We start from the raw sequence: 22,093 nt of genomic DNA, 5'->3' as shown, positions 1-22,093 counted from the left end.
GCCCCTCAGTCCTTAAGGCCCCCCCTCTTGATGAGCCCACTCTATTCTGATTGCCCGACAGTTTCCGAAGTCTACACAAACAAACAGTCGTAGTGGGATTTAACTTCTTTGGAAACTTCTGGAATACATCCGTACATGCTTGAGCCCATACTGATCCACGATATGAGCGGACAACGTGAACAACCGATAGACCAAGCTTAGCAGCATAGGCTACGGCACGGACAGCCGTTTGTGGGCATGTGTGAAGAAATCTGACGTCATCACAAGGAGGAAGTAGAGGTAACTTTGCAAACTGAGCGTTCAGAGAAGGCTGAAGCCCTGGCTTTTAACTTGAAAGGAGCATTTTACATACATTCACCGCAGATTTCGGATATTTGACCATGTTTAACAGACATCCAACATCATAAAAGTGGAAAAATAAGAGAAAATCTCAAAAGCATGATATGTCCCCTCTAAAAGGACAACAAAGTGCACTGACATCATTAGAGATGAAAATAAAGTACCCTCTACTGTTACCTTTTAGACCAAGTAACTGAAGGTTAATGGAGAGCAGCAGTCTTTGTGTGTGTGTTAGAGTTGTTGATCATAGTGCTGCACCTATTACACCAAGGTCACCACTCTGAATATACCTTTGTGTGTTTGTATGTGAGCCTTTAGGGCATTTGTCAATCTATAAGACACACATTAAAGACAGTCTGATGTACTGTTTGATGTATAGTTTGACATCAAAAAACATTTCCGGAGCTTCTGGAGATACAATACAGCGATAACAAGGCGGCCTCTGGTGAAGCGACAGTATTGTTCATCACATTTTTCTTTGAATTACATAATTTGTGCCACATTATTGACAGTCGCATTATAACGATCGAATAAAAGAAACAATACCAGAGAACTGTGAGAACGGTGAGAACTGGCGAAGGAAAGAGAACCATCACAGTCATCATCATCTTCTCTCTTGGTGTCATCTTGAGAGGCGTGTGCGTGGGGGTACTTATCACTTCATTAGATACCCACAGTGCACTTGGCCTAATGAACATCTCAAGAATTGAAAATTATGGACACACACACACACACACACACACACACAAAGACGAAAGTACACAAACATGGAACATGACATAATATATTCACATATTCAGTCGGCCTGTCAGCAAGAGATACAGTCATAGTGTGTGTGTGTGTGTATGTGTGAGTGTGTATGTGTGTGTGTCAGATAACATCAAAGATAACAGCCGCATCACATTTGCGTGGCCTGTGCTGATTTACATTTAGTGAGCAGACAGATGGACAGATGATGATAGAAAGGGAGAAAAAGAAAGGAAGGAGGGGAGGAGAGGAGAGGAGGGGGTGAGATACAGAGAAACAAAGAGAGAGAGAGCAGTGACAAGCTGCTGTCCAGGGAAGCAATTAGAGCAACGAGAGAAGGACTCTGCTGCTGTCACTTAAGACAGGAAGATGGAGAACAAAAAGTGAAAAAATAGAAAAAGAGCAGTGTTGAGTCTCATAATGGCTCTGTTAGCTAGTGTTGTGCAGTCCTGAGAGAACAACCCCAAACACACACACACACACACACACACACACACACACACAAACACAAACACAAACAAAAACACATTAAAAAGGCAAAAGTCTTGTTCCACTGAAGAGGTAAAACCTCAACTCTAATTACTAATGCCCTAATTTGAATAATTGCTCTTAATGTGAAGTACAGCAGAAGAGTAAGAGTGGGCTCAGAACTCTTCAGAACAATGTTCACTTTAAATCTTTAGCTCTGTCATTACAGAGCAAACGGATGGATGCAGAGACCAGACTTGCATAACCGTATAGGGGCGTGCTATGTGTTTGAATATTGTACGATTACACTATGTATTGATTTGGGGAGGGTGAAGCAACAGATGCCAGATTACAATTCAGTAATCATTTAAGAGAAACAACAAAGAATGTAAAATGTTGGCATATTTAGGAAAATTAAATTGAATTATTGTTGGCCTATCATTTTGTGATGTTAAAGTGTGGACCATATCTTGATTTTATTGATTCTGCCTTTTGATTCCAGTTCTTATCAAATCCTGGCTTCAGTATTATTTGAGTTAGAAAAGAACTCAAAATGTGTTTCTCAGATTTAAACAGTAAGAAACCACAATTTGGCATGAATGACAAGGTATTTGGTGGCTCTTTTGGTTAAAAAAAAAGGGAATATAAAACTATACACAACTTAAAATGTTTGCTGTTTTACATCATTATGACTGTGACTATATATAATATATAGAGTATATTTCTTTAACATGCTGCAGTAAATGCTTTGTAATGTTTTTGTTTATTGATCAAACTTTGCATATATATGAAGCTTAGATATAAATTGTTAACACTATTCATGTGCTTTGACGGCTGTATAACCACCAATATGGAGGTGCTTTAAATCCAAAACTCTCAGATGAATTTCTAAGGAATTTATGGACAGAATTGAGAAGTTTCTTTACAAACGCCAAGTTCTTATATATATAGAAACGTTTTAAATTCAGAACCAGCTTTCATGACCCCAGTGATGCTGCATGTAATGAGCTTAATGCTTTTTCAGACATTTGCGAAAACCCCAGGCAGTGAACTGCAGCTGTTCCTCAGACCATCAACTTCGCCCTACTTCTAAACTAAATGCACCAGACATCACAAACAACTAAGAGCAAAGCTAATCAACTTTCCATTCAGCAGCATCATTAACAGAGAAAAAACACAAACCAAAAAAACAACCCAAAGACAAAGATATTTATCTTTCAAGGCAGTGGTGGAAAAACTGAGGACAGAGAATAGCTTATTGATGTAAACACTGACAGCAGAAAGAAAAAGGCATTTAAAAAAAAGAACAAAAGAGGAGCTTTATAATGATTTTAATGACTGAGTCAAAATGAAAACGGTACAAGTAGGGGCACTGGTGATACACGGTGTTATTACTCAGTGATTGTCTGCTGCGGGACGAGTCACTGAGTCCATGCAGGTCTCTCTCGGCTTGTGTGTTTTTGTTTCGCCCACCCCGTCTCACACGCACATACACACAAAGCGACAGACCAATGAGCTTTTTGCCTGCATGTGTTGTCTTCATTACTGGACAGTGCAGTGACAAACACAAAGGCCTCCATTGAAAGGCCAGGATTCCCAGGATAACCCTCGCTATTGTATTCCCAGATCCCCGGTTCCGCAGCGCTGCCGAATTAGTACACATACCTCTGGACTTGTGCTGCGCTTGGGACTGGTGGCATCATGTGGAAGCAGCTGGCTCACTGTGGCTGATTGGTGGGCTGCCTGGATGGTTGGATATTTGGATGGATGGATGGATTGATGCAGATTTCTAACAGGCGGGCAGACAGCTTCATCTGCCTGTCTGTGGGTACATATGCAAATGTGTGCATCTGTGTGCCTGTGGAGCTGCCCGTCTGCCGTTCTGACTATCTGGCTGAGGTTTCAACTCAAAGCTGATTTTTCAGTCTTAGCAGCTGAGACCCGATACTAAACCGAAATACGCCTCAAACTTTTCCTCAAAGTTAGACATTTAACAAGACTGATAGTATGACCCAATTCCATACTACATACTTATTGTATACAGTATAATTTCCTGTTTGCTACACAAGTAATCAACATACAACATGGTTTAATACAATATTTCAAAAATTCAATAGTTATTTTTTGGTTTTTCAGAAGTGTTTCTTGAACTGTTTCACCACCATCAACAATTACTTTTTATTTCGTCCATCTCTGTGCAGCTCCTCCATTTCCTTTGTGCATTACATTGTGGGAGAATAGTGTCCATCTACAGCACATTCAAAAAAAAGTCAAGGGCTTCTTAGCGTGCCTACCGAATTTTTTGACGTGAGTACACTTAGCTTTGTCACTTTCCCAGTGTGAGCACAACACATACTCAAAAAAGTACAACTGAGGATGATGGGAATGGCATTATTTTTACAGGTATTTGGTTGTGAGAAAAAATATTGGACAAAGAGGAAAGTCATTAGGATTCATCCTCTGTGGATCATGAATGCTTGTTTAAAAAGTTCAGCTGTTCGGATATTTCAGTTTGGACCGACCAGCCTACTGTATATCGCCATCCCTTTAGCTATCCTGCGAGCATGGCTAAAAATGACGATTTGCCCAGAAGGCTTACTTTTCTGATCTGCATTTCAAATTGTTCTTGGATCAGCATTTGCTCTTGAGAACAGATGATCTCAAATGAGTTGTCATGGATATAAATAATAGCCTAACTAGTTGATTAAAACTGATGATGAGGAATAAATAATTAAAACATAACCAAGGGAGATATTTACCCTCTTAAAATTAAACATGCACAGTGGACAAGCCATTTTAATGACCAACACACACACACACACACACACACACACTATCATTTATAAAAGGCCTCTGGCAACAGGTGAATTGAAACATTTTGGATGTGAAACACAAAATTTAAATTAAACATCAACAAAGCTGGAATCTGAACATGAACAAATTTTGAAGCCAACTCCTAATCTGCTCTGATAATGAGATTTTATCCAGTTCTGGCAATCCCGCCAGATAGTAATGTGAGCATGAAGACTGATAATGATGGATGCTTAACTTTTTGAATGCAGGCCATGGACTGGCTTACAAGCTGCTGGTAAAGTGCCTCCAATTTGCTAATGGTGAGAAAGGATGGAAGGAAGAAAAGAAGTGAGGGAAGGAGGGACTGAGAGGTTGGAGGCGGTGAAGACATGAGAAGGAGGCAAAGATGAAAGGAAGGTGAGAGGACTTTTTGAGGGTTATCTTGGCAATAAAAAGTGTTTTGGTGAAACATCAGGAGAGCGGGAGGGGTACTCATAGTCTTCTTGTTCATCTATGTGTCAGTGTGTGTGTGTGCGCGTTGGGTGTTTAAGGAAAAAATCATCATTAGCCAAGGAGCAACAGCCCGAAGCAAAGCCGCAAATGGAGACACGGCGATATGTAACCACACAGCGGGACACACTTAAACACACACATTAACACAGATATGTGCACTGCAGGACACACTGAGAGAAACACAGACACATAAACACTCCCCATCAGTATGACCTAATAAGTCCAACAACGGTGGAGGCAGGCTCAGTGAACTGATATGGTCATGAGGTGCAGATGCATGCCAAAGCTGTTCCAAGCAGTACATTTCTATCAGAGCAGAGGTCGGAACGAGCCAAGAGAGGTTCCGCTGACTAGTTACCACACAAACAGTGAGAAAAACACCCCTGAGAATTATAAGACAGAGAGAGGGGACAACGGTCTGTCTTGGAAATATCCTTTGCTACACCCAGGAAATTCAATTAGTGGAAAAAAAATGTGTACTATGAGTAAATTACCATAGGGTCAATTACTAATGCATCCGGAACAAATTATCTTTGGTGTAATTAACACCTTTATCCCAGGGGAAGCCTGTTACATAAACCTCAAGGAAAACACTGAGGTAACATAATCACATTTACAAACACTGCTACAAAGGTGAGTCTTATTAAGATGGCGGTTAATTAGGGACATTTCTCAGCTATAGAGGAGGTCTGTCTTTATCAAGAGACAACTAAACGAAGCTCTTCCTCATCATCATCATCCTTTACCTTAATTGCAGGTACAGTACATGACATAAATTTGGGAGGCCAAAACATATTGGCAGATATATCGGTATAAAAAATGTTGGGCACTAAGTAATAAAAAATTGATAGGTTATGATAGAAAGTTTATAAATATGGATTTATACCAGTATTGGCCCCAATAACTGAACTTATTAAGCGAATTGGGTATCAGCCAGATGTGGTGATTCATATTAAATACAGTTTCTTTGTCACTGTCATGAAATTGACTGTTTGTGCTGTCATTTACAGTCACAATGGGTCGCTAACTCAATTTTTAGTTTCACACAGTGGAAGTGATTGTTATACAGATTTTAAATTTTGTGAAAAGAGGACAATGATATTGGATTGGTACTCAGTATCAGCAGATTTCTTTTAATCCATATCAGCAGAGAAAAAGGCAGATCAGTGCATCCCTATTTAGACTAACTTCATTGCCATTACATAGTTTGTTCACAAATGAGCACAGATAAGTTTATTTTTCACCTTTTAAATCTCCTACAATGGACTTATTTTGGTCACAATTCTTTAACAACAAAGTTAAGGGATCCTTATCAAAAATGTATGTTTATGTTATTTGATTATGTAAAAAATGAATATACTTCAATATATCCTAATCAAAAATGTTAAACTCTCCAATATTCATATCTGTGTTTGCCTCAAAATCCAATATTCGTTGGGCTATACAGCCCATCTACACCATTGCATTTCTCTACATACAAAAATGGTATAATTTATTTGATTTTCTGTATCATTATCATTGTATAATTTTTTTCATTTTGCACTGAAACTCCAGAGATTCGGTTACTACATTTTCATGAAGTTAAACAATTGTGGATTTTTTGAGAAAGAAGGAATCAAACATGTAATCTTCCATCATACACACCTTTGCTTTTCTTTCAATGTGGGTCACTATTTTTAATGTCAGTCTATATATATATATATATATATATATATATATATATATATATATATAAGAGATATATGAAATAAAACTGGGCTTCTTGCACACATACATAAACTACTAAATGAGGTTGGTATGAAAACAGTCCAAACCTCTCACCCTTATCAAAAGGACTCATCACTAAGAGGAGTCCCCAAGTGCAAACACACTTTACCATTTAAAAACAAACACAGACTCTCAAATTCCCAAGTGATCAACTTGCATTCAAAAAATGTTCCAGTTCTATGCATGCCTGACTGTGTTTCAGTGTCCACATGTGCGATACGCTGAGGGAATATATGTGCATTTCACACCAATTATAAAAATCTCTCTCCAAACATAAAACCACATAGCCATTTTCTATTCCCCAGAGGAGTGATGCCATTTTTGATCCATACCTTCTCGACAGCAGTGCCTGACCCTTATGGGATTCTAAAATATCAGAATTGATGTTTGGAGATAACAATGAAAAGCGACTGGACTGTGAATGACCTGCTGAGCATAAACATCTATACCGCGGTCTCTTCATGTTAGAGGTCTGAATCTGGCTCACAACCTCTGTAGGGAGGCAGAAATTAAATATCCTGGATAGGAACAATTATCTTTTAGTATACATCCTTTAACCATAGTGGCCTTTTTAAATAAAAACATATTGGATACTTCCGTATAATCTAGCCTACCACTGTAAAACTCAATTATTCATAAATAACAAAAAAAAAAAACACACCCTAAATGACCCATTCATCTCATAATCTTTGAGACATTAAAGATGAATTTATCTGATGAGACTGAAACCTTTTGGGTGAAAATTCTTCAAAGAAAGTTCACAAAGCTTCCGTTCCCTTTGCATGATTAATATTTTATTGTGTGTTTATTACAAAGCAACAGCAGAAAGATATATAAAACCCAATTACATATCAAGTTAATTTGACTGATAACAGCCGTGATCTTCTGCAAAAACACACAGCTTTTGTCTCTGAATATTGCGATATGAAATGTGCAATGGGGCTCAATATTTTCTCTATTAACGGGAGAATCTGTCAAACTAATTTCACGGGGAGGAGTGTAAATCCTTCAAGTGTGCCCAGTTTGAATTAGATGACAGATTATTAACCATGCAGCATGATTTGTAGGCAAATAATTCCACATCATAAAAAATTAAACATATTTCTAATTCAACCTTGTGGGGAAATGTAAATGAACCCGCTGACCTGCCAATCACCCTTCTTGTTAAAGCTGAATAAATTACATTGAGGCAAGCTACGTCTAGTAACAGATTACCTGACCAGGCTAAAGCCGATTTTGGGCTAATTCTCTCCTGGGTGCCCAGCATGTAACTGAATGAGCTGAGACTGATTATAGTGAGAATCTCTCCCTTCTTTTGCCTCCGTCTATCCCTGTCTCTTTCTCTCACCACCTGCTGATACAGACAGCCAACGTTCCAGCCCACTCCCACTCTACATTCAAGTTCTGCATGGGCCGATCCATTTGGGCTTGTGGCTGGCGCATGTAAAACAATTTTTTTTGGCTCGAACCCTGCCGAAACTACGGAGCCCGGGAGGTGTCGCTGAGAAAAAAAAACTAATTTGTGCTCTTGATTTATTAATTCAAACTCTCAATGAGTAATTTGTGTGCATGGTTACAATTGATTTAATATTGTTTTTGGCATCAAACTTTGTTTCTCGCTGTCTTCCCACCCAAAATAAACCACTCCTTAATGTAATATATACAGTAGCTATATATTATAGGTTAACTGCAGCCTCCACTCAAGGTCAGGATAAACTTTATTATCCCAGAGAGGGAAATTTGGGTGGTCAAGGTGCAGAAGTACACGGAGCAGTCATAAAAACAGATATAAATACAAGATGCAGTCCCCCTTCCATCCCCCCCAACAACAACAACACACACACACAGCATTTTCAAGCACCCTCGCTCTAGCATATGCTGACACACACAGTAATGTAGAGACAAAAAAGTACTTCATATATTGTGGACTACATGATCCCTGAGAAACTAACTCAGCATAATCATTAGAATTAACTAATAAAATATATTGCACCATGCAAGTGTTGCGCAAGGATTACCACTGCACATAACCCTGGCCAAAACACCATCAAATCCTATGTTTTGTCTAATTGCTGAAGGAACAAAAGACTTGCTAAACCTGCTTGTTCTTATTCCCCTTTGCAGAATCCTTCCTTCGCCCCGATAGCTAAGTTGGAACCTGTTGTGTAAAGGTTGAGTAGGGTCATTGGGGATGCACTTAGCCTTACTCAGAATGAGGTCTTTACACAACCGAGCAGCTGACATCTGGTCACACCCAAGGACCCCATTCGTCATCTTGATCATGATGTGAGCAGCAATTTATCTCGATCTTGGCTGCGCATGTTACCGAACACACAAATTGGGTCAAAGGACAAGATGCTCTGTTGGACAGCCTTGTAAAACAGTTGCAAGACATAACGATCAACATTAAAACTGTACAATTTCCGTAAGAAGAACAATCGCTGTTGCAGTGTTTTGACCTTCACAGTAGCACATTAATTGAACTTCAGCTGGTCATCAATCTCTATCCCTAAGTATTTGTAAGTATTAACTCTTTCAGTGGGTACATTGTTGACACTAGTGAGTGAGATTTCTCCTCCACTATGTCTTAAATTTAGGACCATTTCCTTTGTTTTAGTCACATTAATCTCAAGGAAACTGTCCGAACACCATTTAATGAAGTTCCCTACCTCTTCCTGAAAACCACCCAAGGATGAGTTGTCAGGCTTTAGGAACCCCATCAAGGCTGTATCATCTGCATAATTAAAAAAGGTGCGAGTGGAGACTGAAGCTCAACACTCATTGGTGTACAGCATATAAAGTATGGGAGATAAAACACAGCCCTGTGGGGCCGCTGTACTTATAAACTTAAGGGAGGAAATAGCTGTGTTAAATCTGACCTGCTGGGCACAATTCTGGAGAAAATCATTAATCCATAGATTGAGCCTTGGATTAACCCAAAGATCCATCAGTTTGCCCACCAGCAGGTGGGGTTGGATGGTGTTAAACGCTCTGTTAAAATCAACAAACACAATCTTCACAAGACTGTGAGGTTGTTCTGTGTGTTCATATATACTGTTGGTCATTGTCAGCAGTGCATCCTCAACCCCCCGTTCTGACTGGTATGTATATTGATAAGGATCAAAGAATGGTGAGATTTCAGTGAGGAGATGTTGCAACACTATCTTCTCAAAACACTTCAAAGGTACTGAGGTCTCTTTGGGCCTACTGTTTTTTGGGTACAGGTACAGTGAGCGCTGAAAGAGCCTTTGGAAAGGAGATGCAAGTAAATCAGCACATGACCACAGGACCTTGCAGCCAATGCCATCCGGACCCAGAGATTTGCCATTGTTAACATGCAAAAACAGTTTTTTAGCTTCATCAACGGTAATCCTTATATCACTGACTGGTGAACTTCTGACCTTATCAACTGCCTCAGCCTGTTGTGTCACATAATCAACAGTGTTGAATCTATAATAAAAACAGTTCAAGTCATTGGCAAAGACAGAATCATCAGCAACACTCATGGTGTGGGTTGTAGGTTTATAACCTATGATAATTTGTAGTCCCTGCCAGGCTTTCTTTTATCTTTATAGGCAGCCTTGCACTCTTATTTTCTTCTTGATTCTATTCTGCACAGCTTTCATTTCCTCTTTACTTACCCTTGATTTGAATAACGACTTTTTTTGATTATTCATTTCTTTCAGTTCTAGAGAGACCCAAGGTTTGTTATTTGGGCAAAGTTTAAATGTCTTTTTGGGAATAGTTAAGTCCTAACAGAAAAGAATGTATCCTGATACGTCAAGCACTGCATCATTAATATCTTCATTCATCTATCACTCAAAGTACAACATACAAACATAAGGCTCCACATTCGAGCTCTGAGTCAAAAAGTCCCACCCAACAAGTACTCTCCTTAATCTTTTGTTATTTAAATTTATAGAGAAGGGTTTCTTTCATTATTTTTTCTGAAAATATGAAAATTGACGCTGGAATATTCTGTCCAAATTCTAAAACTAAACGAGTAACAGATTGAGCATTTTATCTTTGTGCTTAACTTTCATTAGCATATACTTGTTCATCAAACAGAATACCACAGAAAAACTCAATATATTGTTTGGCCAAGGTTTCTGTAACCCACACTAACTAGAAAAGGGGGCAGACTCCAGCTCTCCATATAAGTCTTCAGCTGTCTTTCCATTAAAGTAGAGAAACATTTGTGAGTTGGTGTGTGAGAGCTTAAGTGGCAATCCTTAAAGGCCCTGCACACCCTTGATACACCCACACGTGTTTTCACTTGTTTTACCAGATTAACTCTCTTCTCTGGACTGTGTGGTCATGTGCAGACTGTGTTTGATTGACACCTCCATTATTGTCCTGTTAACTTTGTTGCACCTGCTGTGGTGGGACAATTTAAACCTTTATCATTTCATATTGACACACAAAGTCCAGTGACTTCTCATAATTCCCACTGTGCTCCATCTATCTTCATACCGATCAAAGATCTAATCAGCCAGAATAATGAAAACACCTGTGTGGGTGTGCACTGCATTTAACATTTTCATTTATTCATTCGTCATTTCGCTTCTCTTTATCAACAACAGACATGACATAACACACACACACACACACACGCACACACACAAAATCTGTTCATGAAAGCGTACATTTCCATTTTGACGTCTCGAGCTTAAACAGCAACAGCAATGACTTCCATGGAAAACAGAGAAAGAGTTGTCTGCTTAGTATTAGCATCAACAGTCACCATAGCTTAACAGTGATTAAAAAAAGGAGTGTCACGAACAGAAAGTCCAGTACATAAACTCAAAATCCAAGGAAAAGAATGTACTGTAGATACTGATTCACTGGTGATCATATGTGCAGCTCAGGAATATAGATGGGTGACAAAGGAAAAACCTGAATAAATGAGAAACATAATGAATGCAGATGCTACCACACAGGTGCACTGCATGGTACAATTAAGCAATTAACATCCAATCATGCTCTGTGGCGTGTATTAAAATGCTGAGCAGGCCCAGTTGATTCTGATTTTGTATCAAGATGGCAGGAGGAAAAGATCTTTGAAAGAGGGTTCATTGTTGGGGCAGGGATGGCAGGAGCTTCAGTCACAAAGATTGCTCCACTGGCCAGTGTTTCAATATGAACAGTGACTAAAGTAACGTCTGCATTTAGATCTGTGGGAAAGACATCAGTAAATAGGGTCAGAAATTGTAGTTGAAAGCACACATTTGATGACCACGATGCTCATGCGATATGTAAGAGAAACAGAACAGCAGCTCTTCCTCAGCTGACTGAGAATGTCAATGCAGGACGTGATCAGAGTGTGTCGGCAAGAACAGTCCGTCGACAATTACATAAAGAGGGATATTATAGAGGGATTGCAGTGCATAAATCCCTCATCACAAAGATGAATGCACATTTGAGAGTTCAGTGGTGCAAAAACCACAGGCATTGGTCTACAGAGATGTGTAAAAAAGTGATATGGTCAGATGAGTCATCCTTCACCATATTCTTGACAAATGGGCGAGTGCATGTGTGGCGTACACCAAGAGAACCAAGCCTGAATGCTTGACCCCTACAGTGAGGGGATCCAGTGGCTCTGTTATGCTGTGGGGGACATTTTGCTGGCATGGTTTGGGTCCACTTGTCCCCTCAGAGTGAAGGATCACTGCAAATCAATACAAAGTTGTTCTGAGTGATCGCCTTTATCCTATGATGAAACATTTCTATCCTGATGGGAATGGTCTCTTCCAAGATGAAAATCCCCCAATTCACAGCACATGAGCAGTCACTGAATAGTATGAAAATGATGTGAATCATATACTATGGCCTTTGCAGTCAGGAGATCTCAACCCAGTTGAACACCTATGGGAGATTCTGGACCAACGTGTTAAGACAGCGCTCTCCACCACCATCATCAAAACACCAAATGAGGGAATATCTTTTGGAAGAATGGTGTTCATCCCTCCAGTAGAGTTCAGAGACTTGTAGAATCAATGCCAAGGCACACTGAAGCTGTTCTGCTCACCAGACACCTCACTAAGACACTTTGTGTTGGTTTTCCTTTGTCACCCATCTGTACTTCTGTAATGAGCACCTTGCACAAAAAGGTTTTGCTCAAACAAACTTCAAATATCTCAAGGATTTCACTTTGATGAGGCAGAGTATGAGAGAAACAATGATGACTTTGAGACATAAAAGTAAAAAAAATGTATAATAGTGAAGCTCTCACATTCACATTTTTGGAAATTAGGATCCAATATTGTGTTATTTTACTGTTTACTGTGTGTTGTGTTTGCTGTTCATATGCTGTCTTAACTCAAGTGGAAATTGTCAAAACAAATTAACAGTGAGTCCGTATAGAAGATTCTTAAAACTGCGCCCACACACTGTGAATCTCAATATGCAACATTGGCATCTTTTCCTCTCGGTAAACAATGGAACATATAAAACAGTGCCGAGGGTTTGGGTTTTAGGAGCTTTTCTACACATTTCACTTCATTCACTTAAAACCATTTCACAGAGTGCTACACTCCAGTGTATTTCAACTGTTTCATGGTGGCGGAGACAAAAAAATAAAGAGGATCTTGTCATTTTTTTAAAGCTGTGAGTTTGTAGAAACAGAGAAGGAGAAAGAGACAGAAGGAGAGAGGAGGGAGAGTGTGAGTCAGACTGTAAACAGTTGGTTAGGGTGATGTTATCCAGCTGCCATGAAAACTGATCCAATGGCTGGCAAGTACAAGCTGACTGCCGTGTCACACATTCAGACACACACACACACAGACACACAGCACCAACACTACCCTCCCTATAGAACATGTAGAAACACAGCTGTACATTTTGTTATGACACACATCTAACATATACACACACACACAGGCATGTATACATCAGCACACGCACACACACACACACACACACACAGAGTATAAAACCACAGGAGCTGAGGTTGGATGGAAGTGTGTGTTTTGGTTAAGTGAGGAAGCGAAAAGCCGGGGGGTTAAAAGATCAAGGCAAAATATTCAATCCTTCAGCAGGCGTGCACGCACACACACGCGGACACATACACACACACACACATACTCACAAAGTGACAGGCTACAGAGGCTTGAAATCAATCTTCCACACCTCTAAATGAAGCAGTCGGGGATCTCCCAGCACACACAGCAGCTAAGGGAACCCTGCCTGCTGAGGTTGTGGCCCACCTAAAACAATTCCCAGGAGTTTGGAGCTCCTCAACAGCTTCTGGTTAGATTGTTTTTCAACAACTGTTTCCAAGGTCGAGAATGAATATTAAATTTATATTTTTAATCCGACAGGAATGAGAAGTCCTTAAAGCTACAGTGTGTAGAATTTAGTGGCATCTAGCGGAACGGACTTGACAGAAATGGAATATAATATTCATGTTTTAATTAGTGTATAATCACCTGAAAATAAGAATCATTGTGTTTTTGTTACCTTAGAATGAGCCCTTTATATCTACACAGGGAGCGGGTCCTCTTCCATGGAGCCCACCATGTTGCACCACCATGTTTCTACAGTGGCCCAGAACAGACAAACCAAACACTGGCTCTAAAGAGTTCCCTTCGTGGTTTTTTCACTCATTTCACGGCCACCATAGATTCTCCTACATGCTTGGAAGGGGCACTGCTAGATGCCACTAAATCCTACACAATGCACCTTTAAAGTGCCCGAAAAATGGAAACTTGAACAGTTACAAATCCATCTGCTGAGGAGGATCTTGTGATATACTCAAAAACTCCAGAACAGCTACTGAATGGACCTTATGGTGAGATTGCTTTGTCAATAACTTTCTGTTGCCTACATTTCTCTTTGATCACTCATGTAGTGTGTTTATACAGCCAATGACACAATTCAGAATTTATATTTATGCTGATGTGATATGTTCAGAGTACTGATTTGTTCACAGGTGTCAATGCAGCAACTCACAACATACGGTTAGCTTCAAGTAAATGCAACCCTATCAAATAAACAGTTAAAAGCGTGTTAGAGAGCTACATGACAAGGATTTTTTTTGTTTGTGTGTTTTTTTAGTTAAGTGACACGCTAGAGTGTGTTATCACAATTCAGACTGAAAAGGTGGATTTTCAGCTTGCTGTAAAAGATGATTTTGCTGTCCTGATTTTGTTATGGAGTTTATTCAACTACTGTGGGGTCAGAGCAGAGAAAAGCCTTGACCAAGATGAGAGACCACAAGTGAGGGAGTGTAGGGTTTGACCAAATAACTAGGAACTATTCAGAAACAAAAACAATACTGTATTAAAACACCTGTATTGCATTTTAGCCAACAATGCAACACGATAACAGACTACAAGAGTTTTTTAAAAAGTTCTATAATGCAATGATGTTTAATCTGCTAAAACCAGCTATGTCTGTCAGAACAGTCGATCCGTTCAGCCGCATTCTCAACAAAGCATGCCGAAATCCACAATTTCTTTGTTTGCCAACCGAAAGAGAAAGAAAGACAAATTTAACTGCCGATTGTTCTGTCAATTCAGGGAGTATAGTGAGTTTTAGAATATTATCTGAAAATGCTCTTTGTGGTGTTCAGTCTCTCCCTATAGACACTCTTCCTCTCTGTAGAATTAAACAGCACTTCCCTGGACACTGTGATTAGCGTCAGCCTAAATGTAAAGCTAACAAGCTGTGAAAGCTCCTGCTCTTGCCTCAGAGCAGACAACACCTCCCACAACCACACCTCTGCTGCAACGAACCATCTTAACAGTGTCCTTAATAAAATTCATGATGATATTACTTGGAAAAATAACTTAAAAGAAAAACCTCTCTCCCTATCTCGCTTTCACCCGAGGCCCTTCACAGAACTCTTTGAAAATATATGTAAATTCCTCTGAAAACATCTTCCATTTTAATTCAGAGAGCTAATACTGAGACCCCCGGATGTTACCACATTATGTTGTCAAACTACTGAAATAAGTCCTTGAAATGAAAGTGGTACTTCAGTGAAGTGGAGCGAGAGGAGGAAATGGAAAGAAAAACAAAAAAGGACAGAGGGTAAAAGTGTAGAGGGTGAGGTAGAGATTGACAGAGATGAGTGGCAGCGACTGAGAGAGAGACAAAGAGCATAAAGTAAGACAGAAAGAAAAAGAGACAAAGTGACGCCATCGCTGACATCACAACAGGTTTGTTAGGGAAAAATCACACCGTGTCTTAAAAAGCTTCTGTGCTGTCTGTGACGACAGATTCCCATCCCACTCCACCCACCTCAGTACATCAGAGCCACGGGAGTAGCCTAATTAGTAGAGTACAGTGGCTGCCGGTCCGACGAGGGCCCATGTTTCATCAGGTCCTCCTTTGCTCTGAAACACCATTAACCTTTTGGACAGGCCGGTGCTTTGATATCTCAGCTGTTTACAGCTCCCCTCTGCTTTCTAAAGCGTTATGTTTCAGGTACTTGGCTGACTGCACGGGCTAAATATAGGCACTATGTAAGATTTCCCCGGAAAGGGACACACTCTAGGGGCAGGGGGTCTGCTCTGTCTCTGTGTATATGTGTGTGTGTGTGTGTGTGTGTGTGTGTGTGTGTGAGACTCAGAAGGTCAGACAGATAGAGAGAACCCTGTTGTGAAAAGTTATGCATCCTTTATTTGTTCAAAGACTGTAGGAACAAATTTTACCATATGAATTCAGTCCATGTTAATTCAAACACCAAACAGCCAATTAAATGCTTTAAAAATCTTTGTTCTGTATTTTACAAAACAGTTGATCGAACCTATCACTTAATCCTTACTCCTCATCCTCTATTGCTCTCAAAACACCAGTCAATCTTGCAACAACTCATCCTTATGAGGAGATTTATCCGGCAAACTTGAACTCCAAGTGATGTTGTATAAGATTGTTTGATTCCTCTCAGTGTAAGGCAAAATACAGCACAACAAAAGCTCAATCCTTCCAATTACTGAATTACAAAAAAATCACAAACAAACTATATTTATTTATGATATTTATTTGTCATGACATCTAACCTTAATGTTCAAATTGAGGATGAATTTCATTCATTCGAGTTACTTCAGAAACAAATCAGCTTGTTAAATGACAACTGACATGTTTTTTTCCTATATCTAGATATTGCCAGTCAAATAACCACTAGTACTGTGCTCAAAAACAACAATAACTATATAAACAAAACAAAACAAATTCAGACCTTGGTCACTGGAGTCAAAGGCAAGACTAGCCCTACACTATTATACCTTGAACTATTATCCATTACAATCATGTATCCTGCTTCACTCTATTCATAAATAACACTGCTGCACAGCTTTCATTCCACTATAATAGCAGATTTGAAATGGGGTGGGGGGGGGGGGGGGGGTTGTGTAATGGCTCCATGTTTACAATTAGTTAGTCGTTAGTAGTTAAGCAATACATTAATCTGAGTAAAGCTGCATTTATATATGGCTGCATGTCGGTTTTAGAGTCAGTTTTACCTGTTCCTTTGTTGCGATCCACGAAGCAGTACTTCAGTTCATACTCTTTCAGAATTTCATGGACCTCCTATAAGAAGAGAGAAAGAGCGAGACAGAAGTTTAGCCAAGAGATCACCAAAACACCAGAATAACAAATAATCAAAGAACTGTTCAAATTTGAATGTTTTTTTTTAAATATATATATATATATATATATATATATATATATATTTAAAAAATTGCTTACACAGAACAAGAAAGCTAAACACAATAGTGCCTCACTCTCAGAGTGCTGCATCGAACAATTATTTGCAGTTTCTATCCATCTATAAATTAATCTACTCATTCAGTTAATCATTTAATATAAAGGATGTAAAAAAAAAAACATAAATGCTTATCACACACAAGCAGAGGCAAAGAGATGTCTTCAAATTACTTATTTTGTGTGACCTGTTAAACAATAAAATAAAATTGAGAACCTGTAATTTTGGCATTTTTACTTGAAACATTGTACGATTATCAAAATTGTTAATATAATAATGATAATATTGACTAATTGATACTAATTGATTAAACCAAACTGCATCAAATTGCATACACTTTAGCAAAAAGTAATGTTTAATTAAATATGTCAGCAAATCCAGTACAACTCTACTACTGTGTAACTTACTGTGCATGTTCACAGAGTACTCTTTTAACAGGAAGTTATTGATTTACCAACTGCTTTCAATAACACACTGACTCTCAAATAGTCACCATGACAGCTTATTTAGATAAATCTTATTAAAATGTATTTTTGCACATCAGTAAGACACACACACACACACTCACACACTGAAAAACTTATTTTTTGGACACTTGAGCAAACTCTTTTCCTTCACAATAAACTCTTTTATGGGAGACTTCCCAATTACAGTAATTTGTCTCTAAAGGGTAATTATGTTTTTTAGTGTATTTTTAAGATAAAAAGCCTGAATTTATTTTTTTTTAAAGGCGAGTGGAGTCCTTTCTCATGTTTTTTTAGCTCTTTACCGACAGTATATGATGCAGAGAGTAATGAGAGAGATGCAATAGCACAGCCAGAGATCCTCACACCCTGCCTGAGTGTGTTACGCACTTGCTAACTCTCTGTTAGCCTCAGTCCCTGCCTGATGGGTTTCACTGTTATGCAGCCACACAGACTCACACAAGTATTGCGCACAAGTAAATGACAGCACAGACTGTTTTCGAGCTAGGCAACAAGTGTGTTTTTTAGATATGCTCATGTGATACGAGCAACCCTGTTGGGTCCAGTGACTGTCAAACATGTCCGAGAGCACAACAGTTACAGATTGAACAGCAACACGGTGAAGGCAGAGGGACTGAACAGTGAGCAAAAAAAAAAAAAAAACAGCCGCATTGCTAAAACAACCTGCAAGCCTCAGTCTAAACTAACTGTGGAAAGATCATTTCAGCACAAAACAATTATTGTTAAGTGCCACCAAAGGCAAAAAGTAATGGCCAGTGCATAATGATGCACATCAAACAGGACTTTCAAACTGTTTTATCCTCAGGTACAGACACACTGAACTCACCATGATCAAAGTATTATGTGGTAAGATTCTCTCCTACACTTATCCTACACTTTTCTACTTCCTCTTACTCTGTCTTATTATGTTGCTATCCAATTTTATTCAAACTTTTAAAAAAACAGAACAAATAAATGTGAGCCATATGCGTTTTTTGGTTTAAAGCAAATAAACAGGCTTTATAAATGAGCCTGAATGTGGCAAACAGAGAATAGATGAAAATAGTCTTTTAAGAATTGATTAGTATTTGGGAGAAAGCAGCTAATGTTACCAAAACTCTGCTTTTGTTCACTGTCAGCTAATGCTGCCCATGTTTTTTTGTGCTTCCATTCAAAGATGAAAACAAAGAAAGGAACTCTGCAATACTGAAACGCACCAACTCACAGTCATACAATGATCACCTTTTCCATGAGAGTGAAAGAAGGTATGACATTTCCGGGAGGTCATGTGGACAGATAAAACATTTCCATTCCCATTTACCACATCGTTTCTATAAAGACAAAACAAAAGAAATCTGCCTCAAGTGATCAATACAACGTTCAAGGGGTTTCTAATATGTATGTTTTTCTCTTTTCTATCTCTCTAACCACCATCCAGCCCACTCATGTACACAGTGAGCAGGCATGTTCCATATGAGTGAAGGCCATGCAAGGCAGCCCACACATAGGGTTAGCTCACTCGACCTTCAAATCAGTGCAGAGTGAGCAGTAATCGCTAAGAGGAACAAAGATAGAGAGAGATGGAGAAAAAAGGAAAATAAGTGTTTCAGATTATTCTCCATACACATTTATTTCTTGCTACAATCTCATGCTAAAGGGAAGGGATTCAGGTTAACAGCAGCAGTGTTAAATGAAAGGGATTAAGAGAAACCACCTCAAACCAAAACAGCGTAAAAAAAACCCCTCAATTTTAATCACATCATTTGTCTGTTAAAAAGTAATACCTTATCCTCTTAACACAAGTTAAGAATCTGCTACTGCAGAAAGAATATCTAAACCCATTTCCTAGAAATAAAAAGAACAACTAGACTTGATTTAAGAAAAATATTTCAAAAAAGTTAATTTCCTTTGGAAAAAGGTCAAAATATTCTTAGCATACTTGTACATTTTTTCACGTATTTTAAGAAAATAAGAATTTAAAGACTCAATAATAGTAAAAAAAAAACAAAAACAGATTTCAGAATGGAGATTTTTTGTTGTCAACTAAGTTATAAGGGGTTTTCTGGACATAATGACAAAGCATGAATTGAAACTGTGTTGTAGACAATTAAACAACAACGCAAATACAACAACAACAAAATAGGATTAATCAATTTAGATTAAAGCGTGTCAGTACAAATGTGTGAGGATTTAAGCTGTTACTGCCAAACAAAGCTCCCCTCAGTTTTTATGTCAGCTTATCCCTCTGTTTCACCGCTTACATACTGTATTTCTACTCTCTAAATGTACTGTTTTTACTGTATCAAGTGTCTCTTTTTTCCTGATCTCTTTATTTCTCTGCTACATCACATGTTTGTTTAAGTTAAAGCAGAGATCTTGTATTTACTTTAATTCTGTGTCTTTACAGCTCTGATATAGAGGGACTAAAAAACTAAATCCTAAATGCAAGAAATAATGAGCAAAGGAGGACCATAAACAACACAGAAATTTTCATTAGATTAAATGGTGGTGTTCAAAAACTGATCGATAGTTACCGCTGTAATGGAAAGTATGCAGACAGTGACACTGGAGAGTACTTGATGACATTCAGACAAGGTTGAACCATGCCACTCTGTGTGATTCTCTTTGGTGTTATTTTATTGCACAGTGCTGTGCTATTCTGTATTTAGACTGAGTTGATATTGTGTTTCTTGTAGCATTGACACATTACAAGACATTTATAGAGTATTTTTAGGAGTCTTAACAGTCCTGCCTCTTTTCTCAGCCACATAATTGACCAAATAAGCAAACCATGCTGCATTATAAAAAATAATATTCCAGTTTGTTTCACCCGATTTCCTTTTACACTCCATGTTTTAATGATCTTTTACTTTCACTACATCCCTTCACGCTGCTCTCTCATGTTCCATTTTGTTTCAATGGGATTCACACTACACCGTTTCAATCGTGTTCTAATTAATACTTCCTTAATAGCCAACCAACATTCACAAGTGTTTCCAAACAGCCACTGGGCTCAGTAAAGAGACAATCTGGAAAACCAGCCCACAGCTGTAAATTCAGACAGAGCAAACACTTAAACTCTACTAAAACTAAATCTACAACTTGCAAAACATAAATGACCCTGATTTTAATAATCCCAGACAAATAGAGTAGCATTTTACTTACCACCTGCTCTATTACAAGTCTTCATCGCCAACAGATACGATTGAGAACCGGATGGTATGTGGGCAGAATGCCATTCTTTCTTTCTTTTTTCAATTTGTGCATTTACAGAGAAGGTGTAGCCTTTCCAGAATGAAGACAAAGTGTATATTAAAAAAAAAAAACACAAAACAAACAAAAACCAAACTAACCCCAGAAATTTTGAGTTGGCGTGCAAAGCCATACCGAGTGAAAGTAGTTGTCTGTAGTGTTGAGAGTGCATTGGGGACATATGCCGTTGTCTGTGAAACCCATTAAGTGTATCCTGTGTTGAGTTATGAGTGTTCTGTGTATGGTTTTATAGTGAATGACCTTTAGACTGGGGTTACTGGTCATAGAGAAGAAGTTGCAAATTTGCTTCCAGAAGGTTGCATCAACATTAAAATCAAATCTTTTTCCCAGTCTGTGGTGGGGGACAGTTACGATGGAGTCTTTGGTTGATGAAATAAGTCTGTATAATTTTGACAGTGGTTTCTTGGATGTTGATATTGTAAATAGGTCTAAATTGGGGTGAATTTACATGTTGAGGGTGTGTGATTGGGTATCTTATTGATTTTCCACCACGCTTCCAGAGTTGTGGCAATGACTGTGTTCCTTTAGTAGTTATGTTTTTTTATAGTTGTTGAGAGAAATGGTAGATCTTTCATGGACAGTTTGTTGCATTCTGTTCAATTTCGAACCATTTCTAACCACTTGATTGGCTAAGTAACAGTGGGGGAAATTTGGGGCATTTAAACCTCCACTCTGCTGTTTGTTTTTCTGTAGTGTTGTGAATTTGATTCTCGGTTGTTGGTTTTTCCAGTAGAATTTTGTGATTAGTGAGTCAAGTGTATTGAACCAATTGGGTGTTGGCTGGACAAGCGTCAATGAGAAGAGGTAATTGATTCTGGGTAAAATTGACATTTTGATTGTTGCAATGTGGCCTGCAAGGGAGAGTGGTAAATTATCCCAGCAGTTTAACTGATCTTCGGTGGATTTAAGGATGGGGGGTAAAGTTGAGGTGGAACAGCTCTGGAGGATTGGAAGAAATATCAATGCCCACATATTGAATGTTACCAGTTGGGATGTTGAAGGGTAATTTTGGGGTTGCACT

General features: G+C 38.7%; 1 protein-coding gene across 2 annotated transcripts in view; it reads right to left on the bottom strand.

Annotated features, from left to right (window-relative positions):
- The window catches only part of raver2 (ribonucleoprotein, PTB-binding 2), a 101,632-nt gene that overhangs the window by 63,225 nt on the left and 16,314 nt on the right, over positions 1–22,093 (bottom strand). For both annotated transcript variants that reach the window (XM_067596435.1, XM_067596434.1), the window contains exon 2: positions 17,094–17,160. In XM_067596435.1, the coding sequence (XP_067452536.1) occupies positions 17,094–17,160 (67 nt within the window). The remainder of the gene's footprint in view (positions 1–17,093; positions 17,161–22,093) is intronic.

The sequence above is a fragment of the Thunnus thynnus genome, chromosome 8 (assembly GCF_963924715.1).
Source record: "Thunnus thynnus chromosome 8, fThuThy2.1, whole genome shotgun sequence".
NCBI lineage: Eukaryota > Metazoa > Chordata > Actinopteri > Scombriformes > Scombridae > Thunnus > Thunnus thynnus.
This window is presented reverse-complemented; position numbering and strand designations above follow the sequence as displayed.